The sequence below is a fragment of the Lolium perenne genome, chromosome 3 (assembly GCF_019359855.2).
Source record: "Lolium perenne isolate Kyuss_39 chromosome 3, Kyuss_2.0, whole genome shotgun sequence".
Classification (NCBI taxonomy): domain Eukaryota; kingdom Viridiplantae; phylum Streptophyta; class Magnoliopsida; order Poales; family Poaceae; genus Lolium; species Lolium perenne.
The window spans coordinates 216,384,423-216,398,733 of record NC_067246.2 but is presented as its reverse complement, the minus strand read 5'-3'; the positions used below and the strand labels follow the sequence as shown (position 1 = coordinate 216,398,733).

The window sequence follows — 14,311 nt, the reverse complement described above, 5'->3', positions numbered from 1 at the left end:
TATGATGAGTATTGTGAGATTTAATTGGCCATTACGACAAAGTACATAGACCGCTATCCAGCATGCATCTATGCCTAAAAAGTCCACCTTCAGGTTATCATCCGAACCCCTTCCAGTATTAAGTTGCAAACAACAGACAATTGCATTAAGTATGGTGCGTAATATAATCAATAACTACATTCTCGGACATAGTATCAATGTTTTATCCCTAGTGGCAACAGCACATCCATAACCTTAGAGGTTTCTCTCACTCCCCCAGATTCACGGAGACATGAACCCACTATCGAGCATAAATACTCCCTCTTGGAGTTACAAGCATCAACTTGGCCAAAGCATCTACTAGTAACGGAGAGCATGCAAGATCATAAACAACACAAAGATAGATTGATAATCAACATAACATAGTATTCTCTATCCATCGGATCCCAACAAACACAACATATAGTATTACAGATAGATGATCTTGATCATGTTAGGCAGCTCACAAGATCCGACAATGAAGCACATAAGGAGAAGACAACCATCTAGCTACTGCTATGGACCCATAGTCCAGAGGTAGACTACTCACTCATCACTCCGGAGACGACCATGGCGGTGTAGAGTCCTCCGGGAGATGAATCCCCTCTCCGGCAGGGTGCCGGAGGCGATATCCTGAATCCCCCGAGATGGGATTGGCGGCGGCGGCGTCTCTGTAAGGTTTTCCGTATCGTGGCTCTCGGTACTGGGGGTTTCGCGACGAACGCTATTTGTAGGCGGAAGGGCAGGTCAACGGGCGTCACGAGGGGCCCACACAGTAGGTCGGCGCGGCCAAGGCCTAGGCCGCGCCGCCCTAGCGTGTCGCCACCTCGTGGCCCCACTTCGTTAGCTCTCCGGTTTTCTGGAAGCTACGTGTGAAAATAGGCCCCTGGGCGTTGGTTTCGTCCAATTCCGAGAATATTTCCTTACTAGGATTTCTGAAACCAAAAACAGCAGAAAACAGCAACTGGCTCTTCGGCATCTCGTTAATAGGTTAGTGCCGGAAAATGCATAAATATGACATAAAGTATGCATAAAACATGTAGATATCATCAATAATGTGGCATGGAACATAATAAATTATCGATACGTCGGAGACGTATCAGAGCTCAAGGCCCAAGTCTCTTCTTTGAAGAACGACTTGGTAGAGAGTCATGAAGGCAAATGCAAACTTGACAAGATGTTGGGTGTGCAACAATCCCCCAATGACAAGAGTGGACTTGGATTCAACTCCAACAACAAGAACAAGTCCAAGAACAACAAGATTAAGAAGGGCCAATTACAAGTCAAAGACCCGGCCAAGATTGTTTGCTTCAAGTGCAAAATTGAAGGGCATCATGTTAGATCTTGCCCCTTGAAGAAGAAGCAAAAAGGGAAGCGGCCTCAAGCTCAAACTCATATTCAACATCAAGTTGAAGAAATGCCACTTCCCAAGAAGAATCAAGCCAATGCTCCCATTATGGAGAAATCTAGTGAGAAGAAGGAGAAGAAAAGAACTTGCTACATATGCCGTGAGAAGGGCCACATCTCCTCCTTTTGCACTATTGGTACCTCATCCAACTCTATCACCATTGATGATGTTTATTCTCTTCGTAAGGATGAGGGTGGCAATGTGTTTGCCAAATTTGTTGGTGCTCAAAGTGGTGTCAAGAAAAGAACCATTTGGGTTGCCAAGTCTATTGTGACTAACCTCTTAGGACCCAACTTAGTTGGGGACCAACAATCCAAAACTTGATCAATAGGTGCTTGTTGGAGGGCATTGGAGACTTGGCTACATCATGAAGAATTAAGGGATCTTCATCATTTATATTATCTCAAGCCAAGTCTTGGTTATCTTGTTTCTATCATATATTCAATGTTCCTCCTTGCGGTAACATGTGATCAACTCATTTATATTGAAAGTTACTCGCTCCTTTGCATGTGTTAGTTTTTGTTCCTAACATGTGTTTGTATATGTTGTGATTCCTATTTGCTTTTCTTGAGAAATCAAGTCTATGCATGTTGGGTTGCACACCATGTATTTGTGTTTGTGTTGGAGCCACTTTGCATCTTGTTGTGTCTTATATGGCTCTTATGAGCGATTAATGGACTATCCCATTTTGGGGGAGTGATATTTCTTTGGGAATTTCATGATCCTAACAATGTGTGTACATGAGGAATATCACTTAGAATTGATATTGCAAGATTATCTAGTCTCTATGTGGTATGTCATCTTCATGAGAAATTCAAATTCTAATGTCCATTTATATCTCTACTTGGATCTTATTTGCCTCTTATGAAAATAAATTCCTTATCACATTATGGGGGAGTAATAAGCTTTGTGCATATTACAAGCCTAGAAAATGTGAACATTTGAGGTTGTGTCACATAGAATTGATACCGTATATTATCTCTCTCCTATGTGGCATGTTTGCTCAAACAAGTTCCAATTTGCTTAAATGGCTTCATTGCTAATATCTTTGTGGATCTTATTTGTGAAAGTTTTTCTTGGCATGGTTTTTCACAACATGTCCCTCAATACATTTTTGGAAAACCATGTGCTTCAAGTCATACTATTAATTGCTTTGCATGTTGGTATGAATACTATTAATTGCTTTGCATGTTGGTACGAATACTATTAATTGCTTTGCATGTTGGTATGACTAAATGAAGCTATCAAGAAACTATCTTTGCATGATGGTTAACTCTTATCTTTTACCATATGCTTTATTCGTTGTAAATATGATCTTATGTATACCTACAAACTACCACCGGAAAATATTTTCCTAATACCTCTTGTCCTAGGACAATTGGTAATCAATTATGAGGTATATATTTATTGATCATATATACATTGGCTCTTGTGTTTAAATTGCCTTATTTATTGCCATGAATTTGTTGTGCTTTGACTCCCATGTGTCTTCCTTGCATCTCATGGATCTAATTTGTCTATTCAAACTTTCTTAGCATTTTTAGTAGATATAGGTAACGTGATGATCCTAGTTTTGTGCATTTTGTATCCATATTCTAAATCCTAGAGAATGCACTAATCTTGGGGGAGCTCTCCTATATTTGTTATAATGCTTAAACTTCTCTTGATCATTATCAAAAATTTGGTTTTGGGAGACATAAATTTTCTTTTTGGTACTTTGTGCCATCATAAAAAGTGTCGAGGGTTTGGTTTATTTGTTGGAACCTTGCTCTCTTGGGAGTTGGTTATCTCATTCCTTTGTGCTTAGGCTTAATTAGCTTCTTATAATGAGATAAGTCTTTGGAGTCAATCTTGTGTTGATTTGATTCTTTGATATAATTTGGGCAACCATTGTCTCTTGATTTATTTGGTGTTTTGTCCAAATTGTATCTTCCTTTGGTCCTTGAAAGTTTTGTGCATGCATATTTAATATATGTATATCTTATGGCATGTTTCACTTTCATTGATCCAATATATAGGGTAAACTCCATCAAATCCTAATTTGGCTAAGATGTGCATGAAATTCAATTTCATATCTATATGCACATAGAATTGTGGAGTTTGTCCTATATGTTGTAGTGTGTCTAACTACTTCGGACCCAATTAGTTTGGGGACCATTTTGTACTTACCTTTGTGTTAGGTACAATGGATATTCATTGGATGCTTGTCTCACTCTTGGAAAGAAGTGGAGACTCAATGGTAACTTGAGGCAAGCTAGGATGGTCAACGAACACATATCTACTACATCTACACCAATGCTATCTTGGTAACAAGTATCTTCTCATGCATACTTTTCTTGTATCCAACCTTATGGTTGCATCTTGGCATGAATCTCTTGATTTGCAAATGTTGTGCTTCTTGCAAAAGTCTTAATGAAACCTCTTTATTATGAATGTGAGTAATTTGAAATGAGTGCATTTGTTGGGAAGTATTTTAAATCATGCTCATGATTCATCCATCCCAACTATGCCTATATAGCAATTTTATTGCATATCAATTCCTCAAGGCTCTCACATGTGCAATATAGATGAAAGTGCAAATTTAGTTACTTCTTTTGGTATCCTCGTTTGTGATACTTGTTGCCTTTCTCAAATGCATCCCAACTATCTTCTATCCCTTGTTGATATTTGTGATGTATTTTAGTTGTTTGTGGTTGAAGTTCATGAATGTACAATAAGATAAAATTGAGCCTTTGGCCATGCTATTAAGCAAAAATTCTTATTGGTATATTGCATGACTTCGTCTTGGATATCATACTATTTTTCTTGCGTATCTATTTTGTGTGTGCATGTTTCTTTGTGGATAAATATCTTTGTGATATTGCCCACTTAGAGAAACTTATACACATAAGAGATGATACATCTCCTTTTGATATCTTATTTATTTATTGCGTGTTGATTGGTCATGCTAAGTAATATAATTCATTGAAGACTATGATGATGTTTTTTGCTCATCCATATAATAGTCTTATAATATGCTTTGTCATGCCTTTCACATATTCTCTTGGTTGAGCCTATTATTATGGTGCATGTTACTTGTTGCTCAACCATTTGTTTATTGCAAGTGTTAAGCTTAATTTTCTATCTATGATCTATTGCAAATGTTTGTGTTTTAAAATGGTAATGAGGGAGTGAGGATTCCATGTTATGCATATTGTATTCAAATGCAACATTTTAATTTATGCATGTACCTTGGGGAGCTTTCTCATTTTATTTAAGGCACTATTTTGTGGTGATCATTAGAGTTTGATTCACTTGGTATTTTTTTTTGTTTTTGAATGATATTATGGGAGTGATGATTCCATGTTTGTGCACTTTATACTCCAATGCAAATTGTCTAGTTTTGTGCACAAACCTTGGGGAGCTTCCTCATATTATTTAGAGCAATCTTGTTGATCTTATCATAATAGCTATCTTTCTTTTGGTATCTTCTTTGTGGTTCATTTGGTTGCTTGCTTCATTTGTTGAAGCTCCTTGACTTCGTTATCTTTTTGCGATCTTTGATCCTATCTATAGTGTGATTCCTTCCGAATATTCGTCATTGGATACGTGCATTTGATTCCACTCAAATTATGAGAAATGCACACACTATGGAGGAACTCTCACTATATTGGCCTTCTAATTTTTTCACCCATTTCGGCAATTGGTGCCAATGGGGGAGAACTTTGGAGGGTTTAAGGGAATTAGGTTATGTCTTTGCTTTGTGCTTAAGCATGTGCCTTTATTGCATTGCATCTTGTTGCTTTGCATAGTTGAATATTTAGAAGAAACTCCACTAGGCTTTGAATGCCAATATATGCAATGAAAGTCAAGATCATTCACACATGCATATATTATGGGGGAGTTTGCTCTATATATTCAACTTATTTGTTACTTCAATTCCTTATATAAACCCTCTCAAAGATATTGTCATCAATTACCAAAATGGGGGAGATTGAAAGTGCATGGAGCCCCCATGTGTGGTTTTGGTAATTAATGACAATCCCTATGGACTAATGTTTGCATTGAGTTATATTTGTAGGTGTTGTCCATAGGCAATTCTGGAACCATATGTTGGCTTCAAGGTTGCAATAAGAAACTAATGAAGAAGATCAAGTGTCAAGTATGTCTTGAAGATGAAGATGAAGTGATCCCTCAAGTTCTTCAAGACATCAACATGATGAAGAATAACGAAATGAAGTGCAAGTTCAAGATGAGCCAACTTGAAGAGATCATATGCTTGAAGCTTGCCATGAAGAAATGAAGTGCAAGTTCAAGATGAGCCATCTCGAAGAGATCCTTTGCTTGACTCTTTCCATCCATATGGTGATCATGGATATGTGAAGATGCGTCGAAGAAGAAGCTCTCCCATGGTGGATTATGGGGGAGCAATCCACAAGACTTCTTCAAGCAAGCACAATCAAGAAAGGCGTTCCATCTTGTTGCGGTCAAGACCGTCATCATCAAGCTCAAGTGGAATGCGCAAGGTTAAGGTTTGCTCTTGATAGGGTTTCTTTCTCACCGGTCTCATGGTGTAGTTGGAGACCGGTTTATAGTTTAGTTGCCGTACTATCAAGGGGGCTCTCGAGTGAGTAACTCGATCGTATCGTTCGGAGAGATCTCAAACCTCTGTATCCTTGCATCATCTTTCTTGGTTGTTATTTGGACCTTATCCATGTGATGTTTTAGAGCTTGTGCTTATTCTCATGACAAGCTCTAGTTCATCGAAAACGGATTTCGCATAGATCACTTGTTGCGTTTTCGAGTTTGGTTCATCACCTTTCTTGGTTGTTATTTGGATCTTATCCATGTGATGTTTTAGGCTTGTGCGTATTCTCATGACAAGCTCTAGTTCATCAAGAATGGTTTTTGCTTGGGCAACTTGTTGCATTTTCGAGGTTGGAGGTTTTACCGGTATGTCTTTCTTAGATAGGTCAAACCTTTCATCATTTGTCTCTATACTCCTTTGCTGGACTATGATGGTTCCCTGCATGATCTTGTAGAGCTTGTTACTAGCTTCGAAACGAGTCCAAGATCATCAAAATCGGAGTCCGGATACTCAAGTTATGATTTTTCTAAGTTTGCCCAAAGAGAGGAGTTTGGGCTGGCCGGTAGTACCGCCCGAGCACGGCCGGTAGTACCGCCCGAGGTACCGCCCGAGGTACCGGAAGTGGCCAGTGTGCCACAGATGGTTGCCAGGGGAGTTTGGAGCCCCGGCGGTACCTCAGCCGGTACCACGGCCGGAGGCTCCGGCCTCCCCCTCCCAGCCCGCAGCACACCCTCCAACGGGCAGATTTTTGGGCCTCCTTTTTAAGCCCCCTCTCTCTCTTGGTTTGCTTCTCGCTCCTTCTTCTTCCTCCTCTCTCTCAAGCCTCTCTCCTCCATTGTTGTTGACTTTTTGAAGCTTGAGATCTTTCTCCCCTTCCCATGATTCTTGCATCTATTTGAGAGAAAGATTGAGGAGATCTAGATCCACTCTTTGACCAAACAAAATCATCTCTTTGTGAGTGAATCTTTGGGATCTAGATCTTGGAGAATTTTGTGTTCTCTTCTTTGTTCTTCCTCTCTTATTCCCCCAATAGCTTTTGTAGCTTTGTTGGAATTTGAGAGAGAAGGACTTGAGCATCTTTGTGGTGATCTTGCCATTGCATTTGGTGCATCGGTTTGAGTTCTCCACGGTGATTCGTGGTGGTGAAAACAAGAAGGTTGTTACTCTTGGGTTCTTGGAACCCTAGACGGATTCTAGGCCTTTGCGGCGATTTGTTGGGAGCCTCCAATTAAGTTGTGGATGTGTGCCCCAATCTTTGTGTAAGGCCCGGTTTCCGCCTCGAAGGCCCTTAGTGGAACCGTGACCTAGGCCTTTGTGGCGAGGGTCACCGGAGATTTAGGTGAGGCACCTTCGTGGCGTTCGGTGTGTGGTGTGAGTACCGCATCTTGGGGTGAGGCCTTTGTGGCGTTGGTGTGCATCGAGCAACCACACCTCAAGGTGAGCCTCTTGTGGCGTTCGGGAGCACTAAGCCACCACACCTCTCCAACGGAGATTAGCACTCGCAAGAGTGTGAATTTCGGGATAAATCTTCGTCTCCCGCGTGCCTCGATTATCTCTATACCCGAGCTCTTTACTTATGCACTTTACCTTGTGATAGCCATCGTGCTTGAAGCTATATATATCTTGCTATCACATACTTGCTTGTATTGTTTAGCCTAAGTTGTTGGTGTACATTGGTGAACCTTTGCTTAGAATAAGTTGTTGGTGCACATAGGTGAACCATAGTATATAGGCTTTGGGCTTGACAAAGTAAACGCTAGTTTTATTCCACATTTGTTAAGCCCATCTCGTAAAAGTTTTAAACCGCCTATTCACCCCCCCCCCCTCTAGGCGACATCCGTGTCCTTTCACCCGCTCAACCGGATTCCAGACCGGACTAGTCCGAGTCTGTCTCGACCAGATCTATTCTGGGTCGGTTATTTTTTTATCTTTTCGACCAGAAGTCGTCCCGGACGCCTATATAAGTGCCCAGGACGCCCCCTAGCTGCTTTAGACCACGTTTAAGATAAACCCTAGTTCTTAGTTGTTTGCTCTGCAAAACTATTGAATTCCCTACACCATATTGCTTGATATTGTGTAGATCCTGAAAAAGTCTTGTGTGATCTGCTGTTCCATTGGGAATTAGACGGTTGCAACTTACCGCTTCGTGGTCGGCGGCTACGTGCGCAAGTGTGTGGAGTTGTGAATATCTTGCAGGGTTGAGAGCTGTTGCATTGGCGACAGTGACCAATCGAGAGATCTCGTTGCGTCATACAAGTTATCATCCACTACATCGTCGTGTTTCTCCGCTGCCATCACCCCGTGATCATCATCACCACCGTTGCTTACTGAGAAGATCAGGCCACCCCTTATCAGTTTATCTTGTAATACCCACCTTAATGAGACGGATATGCTTTCATCCACTTTGTCATTGTTTGTATTTAGGAACAAGGTTGAAGGTTGCCCACAATAATGAAGAACAAAATCACCAACAACAAGTTTCAAGACATCAACACAAGTCTCGAAGAAATCTGCTGCCACAAGTTTTGCCTCTAAACTTTCGTCATGGCAACACCATATACTGGAGAGACGGGGCCAGTGGGCTATACCAAAAGAAGCTCCATCAATTTCTTTCCAACAAAAAAAGTCTCGCATCATTTCGAGTTTTGGAGCCAAAGTTATTGCTATTTTGGTGGAAGGTGTCCAGGCTATTAAAGTTTCGCGAATTCCCGAGAAGCCTCGCAATAACCCCTTAGGTTGACTATCCTTTCAGGATATTTTTCACCCTCAAGTTGGTTATTTACCTCACCTTTTTTCCATACCTAACCAGGGGGTTGTCCCTTAGTATAAATACCCTAGTGCTTCCTCTTGTGAGGGACTTTTAGCCACTTCATATTCAGAACAAAGACAAAGCTCATCCTGAGTTGGAGAGACCTTGCTACCCTTATTCTCGTGATTCCTCGCGGATTTGCACCTAATTTGTGCTGCACGACTTGATCGTGGTTGTGTGGATTAGAGTTTGTGACTCCCTTGTGGATTGCACCTAGTTCCTGCTCCACGACTTGAGCGTGGCTGTGTGGGCTAGTTCGCGGATTGTGGATAGGCGGTTGTTCGGTTTGTAGGCTACGGTTAGCATCCTTCCCGCCCGGTCATAATCTCTTATTTTCGTTTTGGGATGCTTGCAGCTAGTTATCTTCTTTGTATCCTTGATCCTACCACGTGAAGATCGAGCCAAATCACTAAGCACCTCTTCCCCGAAGTCGGTGCATATCACTTCCGGAACACGACAATCCATCCAGAGTGGTGGGAACAAGCACCCGACAGATCTTCAAACTTGGTGTGAGAAGAATCCGGTGACCATCGCCTTTATTCACATCGGACGCCAACGGCGTCGACCATCCCGGGCCGGCCGAGGCAATGCCGGAGACACTATGCGAAGAAGCCCTCGCCTGAGCAGCACCCTGCAGTCCAGCAACCGGCCCTCGACCGTCAACAACGAAGACCGCGGAGAGGAGAAGGACAAGACGGATCTAGGGTTTTTCCCAATCCGGCACATCCCCTGCACCTCCGTCACCGGCACGGCGCGCTGCCGGTGGCAACCACCACCAGCACCCCGATGCCAGGACTCCGCCCGGATCACTTCGCCATGGACGAGCCTCTCGTCGCTTCCCAGCAGCTCGTGCAACCGTCCCCGCCGACCACCGACCCAGACCACTGTTTGGCCATTGGGCCCGCCACCACCGTGGCCGGGGCCGGTGGCAGTGGCGGCGAGGAGGGCCGGGATCGGCCGATTGCTGGCGGCGCGTAGGGTCGCCCCTGAACCGCCTGAGGACTTTGCGCGAAAAAAAAATGGGGGAGGCATCATTCTCCATTTTTTAAAGTACCAATCTGGATTAACTTGCATGATCTTGGTCCGAAGCCATCGTCTGCCACAAAATGCTCTTGAAAATGCTCAGTATGCTTAGTTTTAGCGAAAAATGCTCGGTATGTATTCTTCTTGCGATTATTATGTTGTTTGTTCAGGTACGACTTTCAGCGCATTGACGGCTGGGCGCAGAATGTGCTTTGCATGTCTGGGCCTAGATACGAACGTTTTGTACCCTAGAATAGTCAGTTTGCAGGTTGCGCTCGTTTCCTATCCATTTTCTGCAAGACCAACAAGGGAAACAGGATAATTTTGTGCGAAGCTCGTAGGAGAAACCCAACACATCGTCATGCTTTTCACGGGAACAGAAACAGATGGAGGAAAGCAGAGGCCTGGAAAAAGGAGTAGCGGCGCATGCGCACACATGGGGTGGCCGTCTTGCCTTGCCTCGCGACCCTCGTGTGCTGGTTTGGTTGTTTCTCCAGATCCAGGGAGTGACAGTGCTCAAGCTCGCTGCCTGCCTGCAAGCCCAGCTCACCGGCAAAGCAAAGAATATCTTAAGCACATCGACATGCTACACACGTCCAGTTGCAGTTGCCAACCACCCCCACCACTACCAATCCAAAGAGGGAGACAGAAAAGAATCAACGCTCCGCTTGATGATTGCTCTCCAGCAGGAGCCTAGCTAGTTAATTCAGCTTGCCATTTGCCCATTTCTAGCTCCGGGGTAATACACAGGCTGCATAGCACAAGATCTTTCGCGCCGCCGGGTTGGTTGCAATGGCGCGCGTGCTGCTCGTCGTCGTGCTCGCCGCCGTGTCGGTCTTCCTCGTGCCGGCTGTGACCGCCAGCTGCGACGATGAGCTGCCGGCCGAGCTCGCCGGCAACTACTCGGGGATGGCCTGCAGCCCCGTCTGGAACAACTTCGTGCTCCGGGTACGTACGTGCCGCCAGTGCTCCGTCAGTTCGATAGTGCGGCCGCGACCCAGTGGTCTAGATCTGTGGTGATCTTGGGGGGCAGGAGCTTGCTCTTAATTTCCTCTCACCGAGCCGAATCTGCTGTCTCTCTCTTCCAGTACGCGCAGGACGGGAACAACGTGCTGCGGGTGGTGCTGTCGGCGATGTACAGCTCGGGCTGGGTGGGCATGGGCTTCTCCAGGGACGGCCTCATGGTGGGCTCCAGCGCCATGGTCGGCTGGGTCGGCAAGACGGGGATACCCCACGTCAAGCAGTTCGCCCTCAACGGCAAGACGCCCTCGCTGGTCGTCGCCGACAGGGGGTTCCTCATCTCCAACAACGGCGACCACACCGTCGTCGTCAAGCAGGCCAAGATCTACCTCGCCTTCAAGATCAACTTCCCCTCGCCGCTCAAGCAGCAGCAGGTGCTCTTCGCATTCGGCTCCGCCATCCCCGTCAACGACCGCCTCGCCGAGCACCAGGACAAGACGTCCATGAACTTTGATTTCACCACTGGTCAGTGGCCCTCCTCCCTCTTCTGTTAACCATCTAGTAATGCTGAATGCTATCCTCATCGATTCAAAATGGGAATTGATTTTACTTTGTCACTCGTACACAAGCCTCATTTCTGAGGACCTGTAGATTGCTGATTCGGTAAAGTTGAGTTTTCATCGCCCAGTAGGCCAGTACTTCAAGGATAACTGAAGAAAAAAGTCTATCTATGCTAAACTGTAGAAAGAAACTGCTTGTGACAATTCAGTGGGATCTGATCGAATCAGATACTACCATATCTTCTAAAAATTAATTGAGGACGGCAGTTCAATCATCATTGATGCGATGACTGATGGCTTAGGCGATGTACAATGCAAGATGGTTAGACCAGTGCTTACGAAAATAAACCAAGCTTTTTCTTAAGCACTAGTGTTTATTTGTACAAGAGAAGTGCCTAACTAGGCATTTGTCCAGTATAAATAACCATCAGTGCTTAGTCAAAAACCGGTTTATTTTTCTTAGCACTTCTCTAAGCACCTCCCATTGTACATGCCCTCAGGACGTCGCACATCCAACCATCCATGCGTAACACATAACTACAGCGTGTCGTTGGTTCAGTTGTCGGGCAAGTATCGGAAGAAAAAACGTCATACGTACAGAAGTTTTGTTTTTTCAAACTTATTATGCCGTCCGTTCAGTTTGCGACATGATCAAATCTGAAGATCATCAAACAATTTGGAACTTCCTTGTTTGCAGGTGGCAGCTCTTCAGGCTCCTCTTTTCCGGAAGGCCTGAAAAGGACTCATGGGGCTCTCAACCTCTTTGCTTGGGGTGTTCTCCTGCCTATCGGGGCCATTGTCGCTCGTTACTGCAGGGGCTGGGATCCATTGTGGTTCTACCTTCATGCTGGTATCCAGTTCGTGGGCTTCATCCTCGGTCTGGCCGGTGTTGTGGCTGGAGTGTCACTATACGGCAAGATCAAGGCAGACGTTCCGGCACATAGAGGCCTTGGCATATTTGTGCTTGTGCTAGGCATCCTCCAGGTATGTACTTTCTGTTTGCGCCTTGCAGTAATCATGTCACTTGTATTGTCATACTTTCCTTTTCGAACCAAGGCAAAAGATTTGCTATACTGCTTCGTGTTAAGTTGTCATTAGTTGAGGGAAAGTTCGAAAAACTGCCATGGAAAATGTGAGCTGTATAATACCTGTTTTCATCAACCAAAGGAATTGTACAAGGATCTGAATGTATCTGCAACTTTGCAGATTCTAGCATTCTTCCTCCGGCCCAACAAAGACTCAAAATACCGGAAATACTGGAACTGGTATCACCACTGGGTAGGCAGGCTCGTGCTCTTCCTCGCAGCAATCAACATTGTCGTGGGAATTAATGCTGGACGTGCTGGTAACTCTTGGAAGATTGGCTACGGTTTCAACCTGGCCATCCTTCTTATCACCATTATCACCCTGGAGGTCCTGGTATGGACAAAGTGGAAAAACAACAGCAATCGCTCAACGACATATTAAATATACGATTTGGTTCTTGCTGTGGGTGATGCTCAAAGCTCTATTATTCTCATGTTCTTTGTTATGATGTTGTTGTAACTTATAAAACTACATGACCTTTTAGCAAAGATCTACAAGATTAGTCTATCGACTATGAGTTTTGGATGTGTATTCTGTAAATTGTCCAGATGTACTAGCCTCGATGTTTTTTTTTTTCTAGCGAGATTCAAGGTGGCAGTACAATTTGAGTAGTTTATTTGCCTTTTGTAGAGCTGAATGCATGATAACGATATCATAATTTTGTAGCATCTAAAGATCCCCGACCTCTCCCTCGCGTCGCCCCTCCAGGCGACCGGGGGGGAAACCCTAAACCCGCCGCCACCGCCTCCCCCTCCTCTCCCCTCGTCGCCCCCGGAGGCGGCCGCCGGCAAGGCCGTGCGACGCCGGTGATGGGGGTGGCGGGGATCTCTCCTCCGGCCCCCCGTGCGCTGCTGTAGGGAGGACGACGGCCGCGCGGGGGTGGCCTCCGCCGCTGGGCGAGGTCGGCCGATTCCCCTCGTTCCCCTCTCCGGCGTGGCCTTGCCGGCGCTAGGAGGTGGTGGCGAGGGCTTGTTGGCCTACGTCGACCGGGCGGGGCCGGGACTCCGAGGCGCGGCCACGGGCGATGGGTGGGGCACCGCCGGCACGACGGCGGGCGGCCGGTGCCGATCTTTGCGGTCCTCTTCCTTCGGCCGCGCGGGCGGTGAAGGGGGCGGCGGGTGTGGGCGTGGTGTGGAGGTCGCCCCGATGGGCCTCTGGTACCAGATCTGAAGATGGTGGCTCCCCCTCCTGCGGTGCTCGTCGCACCTCCCCGGCCCCGGACTGCCTCCGGTGGCTGCGGGGTGTGGTCGGATGTGGGCTCTGGACCGGGGGAAACCCTTGGCCGACGGTGGCGGCCGCGACGTCGACGACGCTGACGGCGCCGTTCTCCTTCCTGCAGGCGACATCGAGGTGATATCCCCTCCCTCCCTGCCCTATCTATCTCGGGCGAAAACCCAAAGCTTTGGCTTGGACGGTGGCGGCGCTCGGGTGGTGCCGTTCCCTCGTTGGAGGCGCCGTTTTGAGATAGTGGGTTTGGGTGGATGAGCTCGGCGGAGGTTGGTATGCATCGTCTTCGCCTACTCTTGGCAGCTTGGTCCGGTTTGGTGGTTTTTGCTACGGGTGGCTATGATGTTCGTGGGTGACGGCGCGGCGAGGCGAGTGCTCGGAGTCTTTCTCCATGGCGGTAACTTCCATTATCCATGCGTGCTCAGGGAGAGCGATCTACCTCCGACAGGTACGGTGCCCTCCGAACCGGGGCGAGAAAGCAGGGAGCTTTCTTTGGAGGTGGAAACGGATGGTGCCCGGGTTTTGCTTGGCCTCTGGAGGTTGACGACGGTGCGGTTCCCTCTATGGCGGTCTTCTTCACCAGCTTCGACGCCTCTCTAGTTAGATCACAAGACTGGACAATGGTCTCGGAGCTCAAGCTGTGTTGCACTCCT

General features: G+C 46.0%; 1 protein-coding gene across 1 annotated transcript; it reads left to right on the top strand.

Annotated features, from left to right (window-relative positions):
* The first annotated feature begins 10,281 nt into the window (after positions 1 to 10,281).
* On the top strand, positions 10,282 to 13,072 carry LOC127343347 (cytochrome b561 and DOMON domain-containing protein At3g61750). The gene is made up of 4 exons (XM_051369462.2): positions 10,282 to 10,773; positions 10,914 to 11,310; positions 12,043 to 12,329; positions 12,552 to 13,072. Exons 1-4 carry the CDS (start codon positions 10,618 to 10,620, stop codon positions 12,810 to 12,812), a joined length of 1,101 nt encoding a protein of 366 aa, XP_051225422.1. The 5' UTR covers positions 10,282 to 10,617; the 3' UTR covers positions 12,813 to 13,072.
* The last annotated feature ends 1,239 nt before the right edge of the window (positions 13,073 to 14,311 follow it).

Coding starts and splice junctions, on each gene's coding strand:
- LOC127343347 (XM_051369462.2), top strand. CDS start 10,618: ATGGCGCGCGTGCTGCTCGTCGTCGTGCTCGCCGCCGTGTCGGTCTTC. Junction 10,774..10,913: donor GGAACAACTTCGTGCTCCGG/GTACGTACGTGC, acceptor TCTCTCTTCCAG/TACGCGCAGGACGGGAACAA. Junction 11,311..12,042: donor GAACTTTGATTTCACCACTG/GTCAGTGGCCCT, acceptor CCTTGTTTGCAG/GTGGCAGCTCTTCAGGCTCC.